Consider the following 20269-nt stretch of genomic DNA (forward strand, 5'->3'; position numbering starts at 1 on the left):
ACAAATCTACGCAAATGCTTCTGCTCTTGATCGTCAAGTGAAGGCTGTTGACCACTGCATTGTCTGTGGTGAGAGGTAATTCCTGAAATTTGGTATTCTCGGCACACTCTTGACAATGTGGATCTCAGAATATTGAATTCTCTGAAGATTTTTACATGAATTACTTGACTACAAAGGACAGCTCTGCCATGCACTGCCATTTTATACATTGTGTACATGATACTAGCACCGTCTGTAAATGTATACAGGGTGTTACAAAAAGGTACGGCCAAACTTTCAGGAAACATTCCTCACACACAAAGAAAGAAAATATGTTATGTGGTCACGTGTCCGGAAATGCTTACTTTCCATGTTAGAGGTCATTTTATTACTTCTCTTCAAGTCACATTAATCATGGAATGGAAACACACAACAACAAAACATACCAGCGTGACTTCAAACACTTTGTTACAGGAAATGTTCAAAATGTCCTCCGTTAGCGAGGATACATGCATCCACCCTCCATCGCATGGAATCCCTGATGCGCTGATGCAGCCCTGGAGAATGGCGTATTGTATCACAGCCGTCCACAATACGAGCGCGAAGAGTGTCTACATTTGGTACCGGGGTTGCGTAGACAAGAGCTTTCAAATGCCCCCATAAATGAAAGTCAAGAGAGTTGAGGTCAGGAGAGCACGGAGGCCATGGAATTGGTCCGCCTCTACCAAACTGAAATGAGCTCTAACATGGAAATTAAGCATTTCAGGACACATGTCCACATAACATCTTTTCTTTATGTGTGTGTGAGGAATGTTTCCTGAAAGTTTGGCCGTACCTTTTTGTAACACCCTGTATATCGGCTATCCGATGACTTCTGTCACCTCAGTGTAGATGGATAGGAGAGCTTAAAAATATCTGAAAATTAGTGGTAAATCCAGGATGGAATGTAACAATATTATGAGAAGGAAAGTTGCTACTCACCATATAGTGGAGATGCTGAGTCGCAGATAGGCACAACAAAAATATTTTCACACTTAAAGCTTTCGGCCAATGGCCTTTGTCAACAATACACACACATACTCACGTGCGTGCGCGTGCACACACACACACACACACACACACACACACACACACACACACACACACACACAGAAGCAAACGCAACTCACAAACATGTCTGGAGTCTCAGGCAAGTGAGGTTTCAGTTGCCTGAGACTGCAGTCGTGTGTGTGAGTTGCATTTTTATGTGTGTGTGTGTGTGTGTGTGTGTGTGTGTGTGTGTGTGTGTCTGTGTCTGTGTCTGTTGTTAACAAAGGCCATTGGCCAAAATTTTTAAGTGTGAAAATCTTTTTGTTGTGCCTATCTGCGACTCAGCTTCTCTGCTATATGGTGAGTAGCAACTTTCCTTCTCATAATATTGGAAATTAGTGGTGTTATATATAATTACTTGCATTGTGCTACAGATAACTGAGAAAATCATTGCAAATATGGGGCTTTTCATATACTATTTGTGTAATAAAATGGACAAGAAATAATTTTCACAATAAAATCGATGTGATTTTAAAGCAGATATAATCAACTGTGATATGTAGCTAATGGCACTTAAGAAATTTTGAGAGTTCAAAGATAGAAAGTTAGTGGAGACAGTCACGATAAATTTATTAACTTCTACGGTTGTCTGTTTGAACAGCATAGATGTTCATAAAATGCCAATGAAATGAAAAAAAAAAAAAAAAAAAAAACACCTTTGCGATAGAAAGCACTGTGTGAACCCCAAAAGGGATGACTGAAATCACCTTGGAAACTTCTGAATACTTATAGAAAAGAGGACAGCTGATTTGAAAATCATTTCAGCATCTCAAGGGCTATAATTAACTGTTGTTGTTAGCATTATCTTCATCATAATTATTATTAAGAGTGATAGACTTCTTCAACTTGTAGAGCTAATATAAGGTTCTAATTATCAACTCTAAAAGTAAAGTCACATAAATAATTTTTTATTTGTTTGTAGGTAAACATTTGCAGTCCTGGTTCACATTGAAATTATTACACCTCAGTACTAAAGGATGGCCGTAAAGGAGTGAAAACAAAATGGTACACCTCATTGATTAAGTGGATATTGTGCAGCTATTCATTTTCTGCATTTGAAAGGCAACAGTACTGTAACAGTCCGTGATCAGTTGGTGAAGTGTATGGCATCAGCACACTGTCATATGACACAGTGGTTAGGTCTAAATGACAGAAGAAGGGGTTGAAGAGCATTTTTCTGTGAAGAACTGGGAATTGCAAGAGAAGCCTGGTGTAACATAACAGAACACTAGGAAGAAAAGTAAAATTCAGCCACAGGTCAGTTTTCAGTATCTTACAGAACATTTTGAACATGACAAAGCTAGCCACACACTGGGTTCCCTGACTGCTTGCACATTCAAAAACTCTGACAAACTGAGACTGCACTGAAAATGTTGCAGCTGTATCAAACCAATTCATATGAGTTCTGTAGCCATGTAATCATCATGAATGAATGAGTGTTGGGTGTATCATTATGGCCCCAATGCAAAGAGCAAAGCAAGTGGTGGACATGTATCGATTCACCATTACTAGTAAAGGCAAAGTGTCACCGACAAGCAGAGGTCCCTATAGGTGCAATCGAGTTTTTGAAAGTGTATGTTAGGATTCCAAGTATGTCGCCTGGCAGCCATTGGCCTTGGGGCCTTCCTTTATGAGTAATCAACGGGGGGGGATGTAATTTTGCATAACAGGCCTAGAGCTTTAAAATTTTGGTGTAGTAGTTAGCATACTAGCCTGATGTGTAATGGGCCATGGGATGGAATCTTGTCAGGTGTTTAAAAAATTTTTATTTTTAAATATTTATCAAAATGACTGATCATTATTTTTATTCATTTAGTTGGTTTAAAAGTATTTTTCTATTTCTAATCATTTGCCACATCATGTTAATCATCTTATTAACCTTTTAATTTGCTCTCAGTTTTTCTTCCTATTTTATTTTTCATTTGGATTCTTTATGTATATGATTTTAATTGTTCTTTTGTACTGACTTTAATTTAATTTCTTCCATTTGACTCATCTTATATTTTCATATTTTATTTATTTGTTAATTTCTTTTTTATTTTTATTTTTTTTAATTGCTTTAGCCTACTAAGGACCACCATGAAATAGCTTACGTATTCATCCTTTTCTCCTTTCTTTCTTTCCAGTAATTTTTTTGTTCTTTCCCTATGTTTTTCGCTTCTTTCTTGTGTCCATGTTCCACTTATCTTTTTCTTTGTTTTCCCCTGGAAGCCCTTGAAACTTTTTACTTTTGCTCTGAACCATTCTCTTTCTCCTATTTCTTCCTCCATTATTGCCATTTCCCTCATGTCTACGTTAACTTCTTTGGTTCATGTCACTGAAGTTTTGGGTTTTCTGTCAAAAAAGTTTGAAATTCATTTTGTTATCCTCTTTCCATGTAGACTTTTTAGGTGTCCATATAATGCAACTGTTCTCTTCCTCATTGTGTCTGATATTCGCTGTATTTTTTCATAAAATTCTTTAGTACTTCTTAGTTTACATTTACCATCCTCTTTTTCTGGTCCCAGGATTTTCCTGATTTTTTCTCTTTCCTTTTTTCTATTTCAGTTGATTGTTTGGCTTTACTTAACAAATGGCATTCTGATGTGTAAAGGCAGTCTGGTTTAGTGACAGTATTGTAGTGCCAAGTTTTGCATTTATGGAAATAACTTTCTTGTTATACAGGTTATTTGTTAGTTGAAAAGCCACCTCCATTTTTCTTGCCCTTGCTTCTTTGTCTATTATTGTATTTGTATTATTTCACCTAGATACGTAAATTTTTTGTACCATAATCAGAATGCATATGCACTGAAGTGCCAAAGAAACTGGTATAAGCATGCATATTCAAATACAGAGATATGTAAACAGGCAGACTATGGCATTGAGTTGGCAATGCCTATATCAGACAACAAGTGTCTGCTGCAGTTGTTAGATTGGATACTGCTGCTACAATGGCAGGTCATCAAGATTTAAGTGAGTTTGAATGTCGTGTTATAGTTAACACTTGAGCGATGAGACACAGCATCTCTGAGGTAGCAGTGAAGTGGGGATTTTCCCATATGACTATTTCACGAGTGTATCGTGGATATCATGAATCTGGTAAAACCTTATATTCTGACATCACTGCGGCTGGAAAAAGATCCTGCCAGAACAGGACCAATGACGACTGAAGAGAATTGTTCAGTGTGACAGAAGTGCAACACTTCTGCAAATTGCTGCAGATTACAATGCTAGACCATCAACAAGTGTCAGCGTGTGAACCGTTCAACAAAACATAATTGATATGGGCTTTTGGGGGTGAAGTCCCACTCGTGTACCCTTGATGACTGCACAACACAAAGCTTTATGCATTTCCAGGGCCCGTCAACACTGACGTTGGACTGTTGATGACTGAAAACATGTTTCCTGGTCAGATGAGTCACGTTTCAGATTGTATCGAGTGGATAGATGTGAACGAGTGTGGAGACAACCTCATGAATCCATGGATACTGCATGTCAGCATGGGACTGTTCAAGCTGGTGGAGGCTCTGTAACAGTGTGGGGCATGTGGAGTTGGAGTGACATGGGACTCCTGGTATGTCTAGCTGTGACTCTAGTAGATGACACGTGTGTAAGCATCCTGTCTGATCACCTACATCCATTCATGTCCATTGTACATTCTGACAGGCTTGGGCAACTCCAGCAGGACAATGTGACAACCCACATGTCCATAATTGCTACAGTGTGGCTCCAGGAACACTCTTCTAAGTTTAAGGACTTCTGCTGGCAGCCAGACACCCCAGACATGAACATTATTGAGCATATCTGGGATGCCTTACAACGTGCTGTTCAGAAGAGATCTCCACTCCCTCGTACACTTATGGTTTTATGGACAGCCCTGCAGGAATGCAGGAATTATGGTGTCCGTTCCATCCAGCACCACTTCAGACATTGGTCAAGTCCATGCCACCTCATGTTGTGGCACTTCTGCATGCTTGCGAGGGCCGTACATGATATTAGGCTGGTGTGCCAGTTTCCTTGGCTCTTCATTGTATTGTGGTGTCACCTTCACATCTGTCATGTACTCTGTTTTTTCAAAAGATGTATGTAGGCCTGGTTTTGAAGCTGTCTCTTGTAGGAGATTCATCTGCATTGTTTGATCGATTACAGATTCAGCAAAGATGGGAAGATCATTTACAAAAGCCAGACAATCAAAATTCAGATTATCGCCTTTTTCTCCCAGTTGTGATTCTTCTAATACCTTCTTTTCTGTTGTTTTCCTCCAGCAGTGGAATCAGTTCATCTCCCTGAATTATATCAGTTTTTATCTCAAAAGCCTTCAAGGTTTAACCTAAAAATTTAATGTAGTATTTTGTATTTGTTAGCATGTCTTTTATGATTGCCACTGTTTTATTGTCTGCTACAAACTCTTTTAAGGTGTTGAATAATGTTTTCTTGTCAATTGAATCACATGGTTTTTTGAATTCTACAAATGTTATATAAATCCTTTTAGATCTTATTCTTTTATACGTGATTGTGAATTTCAGATTTAAAATATTTTCCACACATAGTTGTCCTTTTCTACAGCCTCTTTGGTACTCTCCTATTTTATTTGCCGATCCAGTTGGGTTTCCAGTGTGTTTTGTAATGCTTCTGAAAGAATTTTGTAAGTGACAGGAAGGAGGGATATTCCTCTATAGTTGTTGAGGTCAGTTGTTATCTCCATTTTTGAGAATTGGATGTATTAATGGTGTTTTCCAATCTTCTGGTATAGCTTCTGTTACATAGATTTTTCAAGGACTACTTGTAGCTTCTTGACTGTTCCTAAACTTGCAATTTTCCACACTTCAGCAGTGACTGAATGTTCCCCGTAGGTCTTATCATTCTTCAGATCTCTAATGATTTTTGGATTTCATCTGTGCTCGGTGGTTCCAAGATTGTATGTGCCCTGGATTTTGTTCTGGAAAGTTTGCTCTTGGTTCCTTACAATTTAAAAACTTATTGAAATGGCTTACTAATATTTCGCCATTTTGTTTGTTGTTTAAGGCTAATTTTCCATCTTTGTTCTTGACGCACAACGTATGTGTCTGGTACTTTGGAGGCTTTGTTTACAAGTTTTGTAGAAGTTCCTAGTATTTTTCTTTTGGAAATCCTCTTTAATTAGTGATAGCTGATTTCTTTCAAACTTCCTTTTGACTGTTCTTATCATTTATGATGTTTGAGACCTTTGTAGCTTAAAACTGACGAAGGCTTCACTTCTTTTTGTGGAGTACCATTTCTGCCAGGCTTGTTTTCTAAGTAGTAATGCTTTTCCACACTGCTCACTCCACCACCATCTGTGCTTTTTGTGTCTTTTGAATGATGCTGTTTCAGGGACTGTTTGACTAATTTTGTTTTAATCCCCTCTCAGTATTCTGAGTCTACATTTATCTGTTCTTGAAATTCTTGTTTCCTCCCTTTCAGTGTTTCTGTATCTGATTTATGATTCCAATATTCTTGTCTTGGAATTCTTGTTTGTGAAATAACTTCATTTTATTGTGGTTAAATAGTGATCTGTTTCAGTATTTGCACCCTGTCTAACTTTTATGTTCATGATCTCTTTCTGATTGTTAAAAGATATAGCTACATGGAAGATTGTGGGTTCAATGTTATTGCATTCACTATTTCTGTTCCTGACTTTGCTTGAATATCATTAATTTACAATCTCTTCATTCATTTATATTTTCATCCACATTGTTTTGTCCATAATGGAACAAAAATGTATGTTTGTATGATGTTTACCATCCAAAAAAAAAGAAAGAAAAAAAGTGCATCTTGTCTATAACAAAACAAACATTTTTGACACCACTGCACAACCAATATAAATAGATTATTTCATCTTTTGTTTTTCAACCAGTAGGTTGGGATTTTCAAATGTTTAAATGTTATGATACTCACAAATGAGAGCTCACCATAGTGAATGGCTGCAAGGTGAAATACGTGGGACCATAACCTACATCACCGTATAGATAGTTCCGGTGGACTTCTCCTTATGAGTACTTTTTCTAGCAACCATGATGTGGTGCTAACAGATTATGTTTGTAATGTGTGAACTGTGACAGTATACTGCTGAAATCTGAGAGGTTGTGGAAGGCATCCAGTTACACATGCTGCTTTTTTGGGCTATCTGATTTGGCCTCACTCTCCTGCATTCTTTTGACAAAGCACAAAGTAACTACTTTCTCTTTCCTTGAATGAAGAAACTGCTGCATGTAAAGCATTTCTGGAATGACGACAAGGAAATATATGAGGTGGAAAATTTCCTGAATAGCCAAAAGGCAGGCCTGATCAAGGTTTCTGCCAAGTCATCCACCATTGGGAAAATACATCCCACTGAAGCTAATGCCATTTCATGGAGGCAGCTTGATTTTTTTCGATGTCTTGATTAAAAATTTTGTGCACATTACACTGCGTTTACACGTTCAAGAACATCCACAAACCAAATTAGGACCTTAGCTATACACATGAAACAAAAGCAGCAAGACAAAGGGTTGGAACAGTAAAATTTATCTAAGTGAATTTTGTGTATCCCAAATATTCCCACAAATAATTAATCACATTCATAAAATAATATTTTGGAGATCCTCAAAACCAAGCTGGTAGAGTAATTCTGATTATCATCTGGAAGCCTATATTTCATTACTGGATAATTATATTTCAGAAGCTGGTTGGGCAAAATTTTCAGTGATTACTGAGACACATAGATCACATTTGTGTTGAAATTTCTGTTTCAAAATTTGCAAGATTCTTTCATTCTCAATGACAGTCTGAGCTGCTGGAGATGGTAGTCATGTGTGTGTAAGGTGTACTTGCTTGTGTGAATGAATGTGTATGTGTCTCCTTTTCTGATGAAGGCTTTGGCTGAAAGGTAATGTGTAAGTGTCTTTTCATTGTGTCTGTCTGCAACACATTGTATTAACTGTACAGTGAGTAGCTATCTGTCTTTTCCTTATATTGTTTGGTAACATTATATGGCTCATATATTTTTAGATTTAAGTGGAACTTGTTAGGCAGTACAATCATAGATTTAGATCCTCAGTTGGGAACATTAGATAATTGTATTCCAAACTTAGTAGATGCAAGAAGAGGATATATTCAGACACTCGACAAAGCATCATTATTGTGTTGATGCTTAACTCCAACAGAACAATGGAAAGACAAACAATGCTAAAATGTTATCAGTTGACTCATCTCAGAATATAAATATTTTAAACTGAGTAACATGATATATCAAATCTCATAAAAAAAGAGGCATTGAACAGAGGACAGACACGAATAAAATGACAGAAAGCACTTAGCCCTTGGATAAGTTCATTGTCAGAGTTAAGAAACACACATACTCAGTTCATATGTTACTTCTGGTGAGCAACTTCATCTGAAAGCTAGGCATTTTCTGCCCCGTATTATTTGCTTGTCTCCTGCTTGATATCTGCTCTGTTTTGTGAGTTGTGATCTATCCTTTTATAGATGTAAATTTTCATCCTAGGTTTTCCATTATGTCAGACGTTGAATACACAATTTGTTTCATTAGCAACCTATTTACAATTTACTGTATGAGTATGAGCAAGTGTGTGTATGGGTCTCAACTGACAGCCAGAGCAAATAAGGATAGACTGTTATGTATCTCCATTCTGAGGGATTTTATTCTAGTTATTATTGAATGTCTGAATATAGTAGATGCCCATGTATCTAGATTACATTGTCAATTGATCATACAATTATGTTACTTGAGACTTGAGTTGTTTAAAGCAAGAAAGTAACAGATATTAAGCAGTGTAACAATATAATGAAAAGGATAGTTGCTACTGACCATATGGCAGAGATGCTGAGTCACAGAAAGGCAGTGTGAGAAGAACACTTACCTTCTTCTGCTTGTAGTTAATGGCAAGCTCCAGACGGGCAAGCTTCATGTGCTCACCATCTTCATAAGGTGGACTATCAGGGTCATGGTTGAGGATGATGGCCAGCTCTTGGGAACTGCGTGATTGGTGGAGTAGATCTACAGCAAATTGCTGGCACTGCCGCCGGAGTTCCTGAAAATGTTTAACTCTGTATATTAATTCAGAAATGTGGTTGGAGAATATGTATAATATTTTAACCAGGATGAGATAGGAAATGAAGCTTATCAACATCAAACTTCTCCCACAGAATTAATACTTATCCCTAGTGTACACACTGTAATAAATATACTTTAAACAAGTCTTCATAATCCCCTGAAAGATAATTTAACAAAATTCAGTCTTCCAACTTAAAAGAGAGGAGGGTGAGGTAAGAGTGAAATGTTATCTGTGTATATCTGTTTTCACAAACCATTATTTGTTCTTTTAACATTATGGGCTTCCTATGTAATGATAGACAGGAAACAGTACTGTAATTGGAAGGTTGTGGTGTCTTTAGTTGTAAAGTGTTTTTAAAGTATGATATTTAATTTTTTTAGAACATTCTGTATAACTTTTTTCATTTGACTAATAATTTTACATGTAACCTGAACTTTTGCAACGAATAAACTGTACTTTGTAATGCTAAGGGAAATTTCATGTTGGAAACAACATGCAATAGCTCTTATGGCTGCCACACCAAAAGGTCACTCCTCACAGCCTTGGCATGTGTGGCACTGTTCCCTCAGTGGAAAACTGAAGTTATTGAAATATGCTGAGAACCTATCCCAAGCCTGCACAGACAGGCAATATCCTGTCTTGTTAACGTGTACAGTGATCTGTGACATTTTCTCCTGTGATACATGTTGCCATTGTGAATCGCCCTGTTTTGTTCTGAACTGAGAGCAATTGTATCCTAAATCCAGCCTCCTATGCCACTCCTTATGAAATAGTAGCCTGCTAGCTGCAAGGTATATCATGATCAAACCCCATGATACTCCTACTCCCAGTCCTTTACTTGTTGGTCATTGCCATGACATAGATAAGAAACCTGTCCTATACACTCACCCACCACATCATTGGAGTAGTGTTGCAGGCATTTTTTATCCAATATGAGATACAATCAATGTGAAAGCAGCCACGTCATCTACTTGCTGTGCAACTTGTAAGTGGATATGGCAAGTAACCAGTTATTCATCCACATGAATGACCATTGCCAAGTGGTGACTGGTCATGAACTTGATTGCCTTGTTGTTGCTCTACCTTGTTGTTAAACATACTCAACACAACAACGCAAAGTCTTCAGTAGGTGCTTTGATATATGTACTATTTGTGTATTATTCTCATGCCTTGCTCACCAATGTAGTTCCACTGAAATGAGCTACTGGAAAATTTCCTTACTGCATATCCCATATAAATTTTTCTGAGTGTTGTCCTACAGTTGCCCTTATCTTTCCTCTGTTATAATTTTCGATTCCAATCCTCTGTGCTCTCAGCATCTTTGGTTTCTGTGCATTACCCACCATATATATGCACGTGAACAGCAGTCTGGAAATGTTTACATTAAAACAGTTTAATCTCAGGAATTGTTCAGAGTAGACCTTGGTCTGATATCAGCATTTTTGTTCATGACAACCAATAGTATATACTCCCTGGGTAATAAATGTCACTTTCTTTTGACAATATATGTGGCATATTTCTTCAAGAATCTGTTAGTTCTCACTGTTTTACGTTTCTGTTGCATTCGTACACTAGTCAGTCAAACTTGTGACCATGTGTACTATCCTTAATAGACATACTGTTTGTCCGACCAAATTTGAATGAAGCAGACTTGAACCTATTCACATGCACTGCGAGTATTTTGTATGCAGTATTATCCTATCACATTGTAAATCCCATAGAGTTATATGTATCACCATGGTGACTAGAGCTGTGGGTCATTAATTTATCAACAAAAAATGGATTGATTGTATTTTCTCGTAAAATGCTCTACATCACAATTTTCTATATTGCTAACCTCTGTGCCTACCACATATTTCCTCAAGTTTTGATGAGATGTAACTAGAAAATTTATTCCTCTTTTAAGAGGATAAGAGGACTGTTTCTTACCTAATACTGATATTGCGCCAATATCAATGAAATTTTATTTATGGTATTTTGCTGCATGTTGCACAAAATGTATGTTAAATGCCAACATGACCTACGGAGTAGTTTCGTTTGTGTAGCTTTTTAAAAGTTGTGTGTATTTTGTTCCAGTGGATAAAATATTAATATGTACCTTAATGAAATTGTTTTGTATGATATATCAGTGGAAATTAAAGCAAAGCAGTTGAAGTAAACATGAAAAATATTTTCTTATCAATGTTTGGACTGTTTTAAAAATAATCTGTCTGACTTTGGTGTGCCAATTTGTTACTGTAAATGAGGCATGCACTCGGCATTTCATGCTAGAAAAAGGAAGCTTATGACCCAGCTGTAAAAAACTGTACAAGTGTGAGTAGAATTCACACTCTGAAAGTTCCATGCCAACTGAATTATGTATATAGACAGTTCATCTACAGGTTTCGATGAGTGAGTTTTCAAGTTTGAAAATGTGACATAAATGGCCTTATCTTTTGATTTCATTGACTTAGAAGCTCAAATTTTTACACTGACAGGGGACAGTATGCCTTAGTATTTGACATCAACTTGAAACATTCATGAGAAAGACAGAGAGAGAGATGGACAACAAAGTGATCCTATAAGAATTCAGTTTTCACTGATTAGGGTACAGTACCCTAAACATGAGTAAATTGATATCATCTACCATAAAAATTATGGTCATTGTATTCAGGGACTCAAAACTGGTCCTTTTATTGATTATTTGCAAGTCTTCTGGACAAGATGGAGGAAAATATGCAAAGAGACCTGTATCATGTAAGAAAGAAAAGAAAGAGTCAATCTCTTGTCAGGACAATGCAGCTGCCCACAAAGGTGCTTCAGCAGTGGATAATATGGTGGCTGTGAAGTACAAATTATTGGAACCTTGATCTTATAAACCAATTTTGAGAGCTACTGATTTCCACCTCTTCCCACATCAAAAGATCTTATAAAACAATTTTGACAACTACTGATTTCCACCTCTTCCCAAATCAAAATAATTTTGTTGTTGGATAACATTTTGAATTCAGTGAAGGGGTTATGGCAGATGTAGATGGGTATTTTGCAAACCTTCCACTACTGTTTCTAAGAGATGAAATATACTTTCACTGTTGCTAAATGCCACTTCAAGAAATTTTCACCTCTCCTTGTAGATAACACCTTACGCAAAAATCTGAGAGTGTGTAAACAGTATTGTCAAAGTCAGTATACAGGATGTATCATAATTAATAACAAAAACTGACGTGTGTGAAATTATGTCCTTATGACAATAGAAGCAAAAATGGTCCAGTAAAAGTGGGTCCACAAATGAGCCATTTGCAAGATAATAGCAAATGTATGATTATGGCCCATCACTGTCTTCAGTGTGAAATTGTGTGCTGGGTAGTATAAATAAATTTGAAATGTAAACTTTTCAAATAAAACCCCATGTAATTGCAATCAAATTTCATCCTAGGCCTGCTGGTATCGTAACAAGAATTACAATAGTGCTACAGCACATTACATGTTCCAGCTTACAATTGTACCTGTTAAAAGCAGGCCCTTGTCTCCTGTTATTTGAATGCAACACTGCACTCATTATTACTGTGAGTTCCAAATTCTTGTAAACACCGTGGGACCATTAAGAGTAAATTTTGACAAGACTGTACAGTTTGTTGCTCCATTTCACCAACTATATCAACAGGACTGCTGTGCATTTCACTTTTGAGATGATCTCAGTCATAAAAATACAGAGGATTGAAGTCATATGATTTTGGATGCCTAGTTACAGGCATTCATCTTGGACCATATGGGCATGTTAGATGTCATGTTACATCAGCAACAAAATGCCCTGGTGACCATTGTGCATCTACACATCCCCAAATCATGGGCCAAGGGGGAAATTTTTAGATTAATCATGTGAGGACCAATATGAAAATTTTACATTTCAAATACACTTGCACTGACAAGGACAATATTTCATACTGCAGTCACTGGTAGCTCCTAACTACACGTCCACAGTCAACTCATATGTTTACTTGAATGTTTTGCTTCTGTTGTGAAACTTTCCTTGTGTCTTTGTGGTACACCATCTATAATGTGTTTATTGGTAACATATTAGATATTGGGAGTAGTTACTACCTGTGTCAGTTACCTCCCTGGAGGGTAGAAAGCAGAATTAGTTGGGAGGATTGTGTACAGATCACATGGTATGGTATGGTGTTATTGTGTGGCAATACTCACCATGTACTCGCTCTTGCACTCTTGTTCAGCAAAGGCAATATTTCGCAGCTCCCAGGAGAGTTGGAAGGCTGTCAGGATTGGATCGTTGGAGGACAGCGCGATGAGGGATGGGCTGGCCAGTGCGCGGTACATGTTGACCCGGGACCGTGAGAAGCGCAGCGAGTCTTCACTAGACTCCCGCAGACACTCCTCACAGCCACACCTGTCACACACCAAGGCCAACACATCCTGGAGAAACATCAACAGTAAACTGAAGTGTTCAGACATCTTTTCAGGTACATTTATGCTCATTAACAGATTGGAGGCAGACCTGCCTGGATAACGGGGCACGTTAGCATGCTGCTTCTGGGATTGTGAGACGCGTCAGCCACAGACTGAATCTACCAGCCAGATTAATGATGAGGGGTGGCGGACTGGTCCGGTCAGCCTGTATGTGGTGGTGGTGGTGGTTGTTGGGATGTTTAAGGGGGACTAAACAGCTAAGGTCATCAGTCCCCCATTCCAAAAACAAGCGAGACAAATGTATGTGGTTTTTAGACTGTTTTCCACACCCAGCTGGGTGAATGCTGGGCTGGTCCCATGTCCGACTCAGTTATAGACTTCTTATTAATTTAGGAAACGTTTGCACACTGTCACATGGTGGGGGGGGGGGAGGGGGGGGGTGGCAACAGGAAGACCATCTGACCACCTCTTACAAGCAAAATCACCAGATCCAATAATTAACATGTCAACCCTTCAAAGATATGAGGTAAAGGCCATGAAAAAGGAGAAGGCAGACGGGGATGCACTCAGATGGTTAAATGTCCACCTTTCAGTTGCTCATTTATTATAGCAACAATTTGTAACTCAGGTTTAACCTGGACAGACGAACTGTGATAGTTATCAAGGTTCCTATTGTGTATTTGGAAGAACAGGTTCGCTACCCTGACCCTTGGTGTCCCCTCTCCCAGATGTGTGATGATATAGGATACTGTCAGCAGAAGGCTTCAAAAAGGTGCCATAGACAACTGGCTGCAAATGTACTACTTACTACTCATCACTGGAGGGAGGGTCTGAGAAGCACACACCAACATCTAAACATGACTATAGGTCAGAGGAAGACAGGTCTCTTTGTGGATGGTGCCCATTTTAGCTTGTAAAGTTGAAGAAAAGTTATTGTTTTGTGAGAAGCCAGTACACTTAATAATTTGTCAGCCACCTGCTAACAGGGCTTTGTGTCCGGTGTTATATCTTTAACTGGGTGTTCAGGTCTCCATTCCTTTGTATGTGGACTTGTCAGTGTGGAGACCTACAATGATGACACATAGTGGGTATTGATTTCATACTAAAAGATGTGACATTCAATCATGCAGAGCTCCTACAGTGTTTGTCTGTCCTCCACAAAAAATTCAGTGTCCAGTTCAGTTTCTTAATATCGAGGTTGTTTCAGAAAGCGTGTTTCTGTTCTCATTCCTAGCCTTGACCAGAGCATCTTTGCAAACAGACTGGCATTTAATTCTGATGGAGCTGTAATGCTGCTTGGAGAAGTTACACCCTGTGCAGATGTTATCTGTGCCTAACTGACTCACCCATTTTTTATATTTGCAAAATCGTTGCCACATTTGAAGTTATCGTGAATTTAGAATTTTTCATTGATTTGCCTTGTGATATTGCTGTATTTCATGTTGTGTATATCTCACATGAATAAAGAAAAAATGTTTTTAATGAAATGTATATGATTTCCCAATATTTTAAGAGTATGTTTGCTGAGAGGTAGCCTAATACATTGGCTTATCAATAGATCAGCAATAGGCGCCTTAGTGATGAGATAAGCCAAAGTCTAACTCATTTCTCACAACCACATCAAATGTGTCACTCTTGTGCTCACTAAAATAAACCTTGATGGGGAGAGTATTTTATTTCGAGCTTCTCACTCTCTTCCACTAAGCTAGCTTGTTGGTGCTCTCAGAATGAATGATGAACAATACTCATGTATTGGTCGAGCTAGAATTTTGTAAGCGTCCTCTTTTGTGGTTAAATTAAACTTGTTTGGGATTCTTATCATGTATCTCAGCGTGACTTCTGCCTATATATGACTAGATTTGTTTCATCATTCCCTTGAAATTGCTCCAGACAGATACTCTTAAATACTTGAAGTTGAGGTTGTGATTGATGGGCGATCATAATGTCCAACAATATCTCATATTTTTGTTTATTTATGCACATAACTTTAAATACAAGCAAACTGGACAAAAATTTAGTCACTCTAGAATGTCCCCTCTCTTATGCTCTAGTTGCTCGCTATCTCATAGGTCCCTTATTTTTCTCTTATCTTAAAGTGGAATACAGTATATATTGTGAAAGTGAATTGATCTTATTTGAAGTATCCAATTGATAATAATTATTTGTTATTACTACTAGCTTTCTCCACTATAATCGATCTTCACAGAATGTTGCTTTTAAGTGAGCTGTCTACTTATCATTTCAATTAAACCTTGAACAATTTCAGGCCACCAATTTCCTCATCATCCACAGGAAAATCATCTCAAAATCAAATTCTTATGCCCAACCCTTATAATCGATTGTGACCAACCCATAAAATCAATCACTAGGACCGCTCAACAACAGATCTGCTGGTCAACTGCTGCTGCCCAAGGTGCTTAACGCAGGCCAGAGATGCTGATTTATTATTCGCAGGACTCGCCGATGCTATTTTTCACTAGGCTCGTATGCACATATCGATTATTCAGACAAGCTGTGAAAACAGTAACCTTCCAACCTTCCAACTGCCAGGGGTCATCATGTTAATACTGTGTACACCACCTCAGGCCTCGATAGAGAGTCCATTAGTTTCTTTGGGTATCTCATATTCAGCTGAAGCCACACACTGACAATCACATATCACACAGGAATGTTGATTACTATGTTTTAACTGTTGTAAATAGTTACAGATGATGTAATGAGCCAATCAAGGCTGCATGGGTACACATCAAAGCAGGAACACGGGCATGCTGTTGTGTGAACATGGTTGTTGTCATCTTGGAAGACGGGGGTATCCACAGAATGCTCATCATGAGAAGATAGAAGAATGGTCAACTCTTGGTCACCAAGAATGTTGAAGTAAACATCCTGGTTCAGGTTCACAATAACCTGAATTAGTAACCCAAGTTATTTTAGAAAAGCACCCTCAGAACACCCCGTCTGGCATCAACTTCACCTATGCGAACTGTGGGTTATACATATCATTGGGCCATAGGTGCACTCAGGGCCTAGCATCATTTGAATGAGGCAAAATCATGACTGTTGAATCACAGTACATGCCTTCAATGAGCCCCTGATCAGTTTCTGTGTTGTTTGACCCATTGCAGGCGTGCAGCTTTATGTACCGTTATGTACCGTTGTAAGCAATGCCCTTTTGTGAGGTACCCATATGCTTCTTTAATCAGGTACTTTCACCTTATCTGAATGGTGTAGGTTAAATTTGCATCCATAGTGAGCAGTCACGGTGACTGTCATGAGGAGGTTGCCTTGATGAGAAGACTGGGATGGGGTGCAGTAGGGCTTGTGAGAGGAACTGAAAACTACTTGATAGAGAATTCTAAAAACCAAAATTAACGCTCTGGAGAGTTGTTTGTTAAACAAATGCTCTTGCAATATTGCCCAGAGAATATAGGAGTGACAGGGCGACTTGTAGAGAATGAGTGCATTACTAGATTACACAAAACAGATAATAAGGGCACAACTTTCCTCAATATGCTGATGACACCACTTTCCTAGCCCTCCACTATAAATCCCAATGAAGCCCCCAAGTCCATCGTAACCATTTAGTCTCCTGGAATAGCCAATGACAACTCAAAATAAACATTTCCAAAATATAGTCAGTAATTGTATGAAGAAGCTTCCACAGCCATAACCATTTACAACAAGCCTATCAAATTAATGAACACAGTAAAATACCTCAGACCAATGCTCGACTGAAGTTCCACAATAGACTAAAACTACTATGCTGCTGACAGAAGTTTGACCCTTCCTCCTGCTCCAATGTTGTCCCCACCAAAGTTCTACTATTCCCACCAAATCCTTAAATGCTATACACTCTGCCTTGCCACCCATCTCTGTTTACATTCCCACAACATGAATCCTTTACCATCTAATCTATGACCAACTGTCAGAGTCTAGTGGAGAGGAATCTCTAGTAGCTGTAGATGTAGGAAGTATGCAGCAGACCTCAGTAGTTACGGTGGCTAGGACAGTTGCAAAGTCTAAGAGAAAGAAGAAGGTTCTGCTGTTAGGTAGTTCTCATGGTAGAGGTGTAGGCCAGCAGTTGCAGGAAGTTTTGGGGAGTGAGTACCTGGTCACCAGCATTGTGAAGCCTAATGCAGGATTGGCTCAGGTGACTTTTAACATAGGGGGGTTATGTAGGGATTTTACTAAAGAGGATCAGGTAGTGATTGTGGGTGGGGCTGGTAATAGTATTGATAGGGATGGGGAGTATGACATAGATGGTGACCTGGAAAAGATAGCCACTCAGACTGGCAACACGAATGTGCATTTTGTGGAACTGTTTCAGCGTCACGATCGGCCTCATCTTAATACAGCCGTCAGGCGTAATAACATGAGACTTGGGGGTGCGCTGATGACAGAAGGCTTGAGTCACATTTCAGTGGTGTCGGTGGAGTCTATCAGCAGGACAGGTTTCACTAGACATGGCCTGCACCTCAACAGATATGGGAAGGGGAGGTTGGCAAAGCTTATAGGTGACAGCATAGGTGGGGGTGGTGGGATCACTCATGGGAAAATTCCGGTAGTTGTGGGTGTTAGAGCTGTACCTTTTTTAGATTGAAGTCAGCTGATAGGTATTCCTGCTTAAGGGAAGTCTCTCTGACAAAGAAACCACTTTCTACAAAGCTTGGGTATTCGATTAACGAGGGAATTAGTATATTTCATCAAAATATACAAGGTATTAGAGATAAAGTTAGTGAACTGCTTATAGATGTTGACTCTGAAATTATTGGTATATCTGAACACTTCTTAAATAAGGAGATAATTCAGAGGCTTCCTTTACCAGGATACAGGTTGGCTGGCAGCTTTTCTAGGAGCTCTTTGCGGTGTGGGGGAGTAGCCATGTATGTGAAAAACAGTATCCCATTTGAGTCAATTGATGTTTCAAAGTACTGCACTGAAAAGGTGTTTGAATGTTGTGCAGGTGTGGTTAAATTTAGTGGAGCTAAACTTCTTACTGTTGTTATTTATAGATCCCCAGACTCCGATTTCACAACATTTTTGCTAAAGCTAGAGGAGGTTCTTGGTTCACTTTATAGGAAATACAAAAAGTTAGTTATATGTGGTGACTTCAATATTAATTGTATAAGTGATTGTGCAAGGAAAAGGATGCTGGTAGACCTCCTTAATTCATATAATCTTATGCAAACTATATTCTTTCCAACGAGAGTGCAAGGGAACAGTAGAACAACCATAGACAATATTTTTGTTCATTCGTCATTACTAGAAGGGCATTCTGTTAGCAAAAAGGTGAATGGCCTTTCAGATCATGATGCACAAATTTTAAGTCTAAAAGATTTTTGTGCTGCAACACATGTTAAATATAGTTACCAACTTTTTAGGAAAGCTGATCCAGTTGCTGTACAGACTTTTGTAAACCTTATCAAGGAACAAGAGTGGCAAGATGTTTATAGTGCTGATACAGTAGACGATAAATATAATGCTTTCCTCAAGACTTTTCTCGCGCTCTTTGAAAGTTGCTTTCCGTTAGAACGTTCAAAACAGGGTACTAGCACAAACAGGCAGCCTGGGTGGCTGACTAAAGGGATAAGAATATCTTGTAGAACAAAGTGGCAATTATATCAAAATGTTAGAAACAGTCACAATCTAAATGCAGCAGCCCATTACAAACAGTATTGTAAGGTGCTTAAAAAAGTTATTAGGAAGGCAAAAAGTATGTGGTATGCAGATAGAATAGCTAAGTCTCAGGATAAAATTAAAACCATATGGTCAGTCGTAAAGGAAGTGGCTGGTCTGCAGAGATAGGTCGAGAATATAGAATCAGTGCCTAGTGGGGATGTCCGTGTTACTGATAAGTCGCATATATGTACAGTATTTAATAATCACTTTCTGAATATAGCAGGTGAACTAAATAGAAACCTAGTCCCAACAGGGAATCATATAGCACTCTTAGAAAAAAGTGTTCCGAGACTGTTACCTGAAATGCTCCTCCGTGATACTGACAAGAGGGAGATTGAGTTAATAATTAAATCACTAAAGACCAAGAACTCTCATGGATATGACGGGGTATCTAGCAGAATACTGAAGTATTGTTCCATGTATGTTAGCCCAGTACTTAGCCATGTCTGTAACTTTTCCTTTAGGAGTGGTCGGTTTCCTGACCGATTAAAGTACTCGGTAGTGAAGCCACTTTATAAAAAGGGAGACAGGGATAATGTTGACAATTATAGACCTATTTCTATGCCATCGGTGTTTGCTAAAGTTATTGAGAGGGTTGTATATACAAGGTTACTGCAGCATTTAAATTCACATAATTTGCTGTCAAATGTACAGTTTGGTTTTAGAAATGGCTTAACAATTGAAAATGCTATAGTCTCTTTTCTCTGTGAGGTTTTGGACGGATTAAATAAAAGGTTGCAAACGTTAGGTGTTTTCTTTGATTTAACGAAGGCTTTTGACTGTGTTGATCACAAAATATTACTGCAGAAGTTGGAACATTATGGAGTAAGGTGAGTAGCTTACAATTGGTTCGCCTCCTACTTTAAGAACAGAAAGCAGAAGGTAATCCTCCGCAATATTGAGAGTGGTAATGATGTTCAGTCCCAATGGGGCACTGTTAAATGGGGCGTTCCCCAAGGGTCGGTGCTGGGGCCACTGCTGTTTCTTATTTATATAAATGATATACCTTCTAGTATTACAGGTGATTCAAAAATATTTCTGTTTGCTGATGACACCAGCTTGGT

General features: G+C 38.5%; 1 protein-coding gene across 1 annotated transcript in view; it reads right to left on the minus strand.

Moving 5' to 3' along the window:
* Positions 1-20269, minus strand: part of LOC126412209 (transient-receptor-potential-like protein) — a 219084-nt gene that overhangs the window by 149254 nt on the left and 49561 nt on the right. The window contains exons 6-7 of the mRNA XM_050081692.1: positions 13305-13506; positions 8928-9098 (exon numbers count right to left, since the gene is read on the minus strand). Of these exons, the coding sequence (XP_049937649.1) occupies positions 8928-9098; positions 13305-13506 (373 nt within the window). The remainder of the gene's footprint in view (positions 1-8927; positions 9099-13304; positions 13507-20269) is intronic.

Source organism: Schistocerca serialis, chromosome 7 (assembly GCF_023864345.2).
Source record: "Schistocerca serialis cubense isolate TAMUIC-IGC-003099 chromosome 7, iqSchSeri2.2, whole genome shotgun sequence".
NCBI classification, from domain to species: domain Eukaryota; kingdom Metazoa; phylum Arthropoda; class Insecta; order Orthoptera; family Acrididae; genus Schistocerca; species Schistocerca serialis.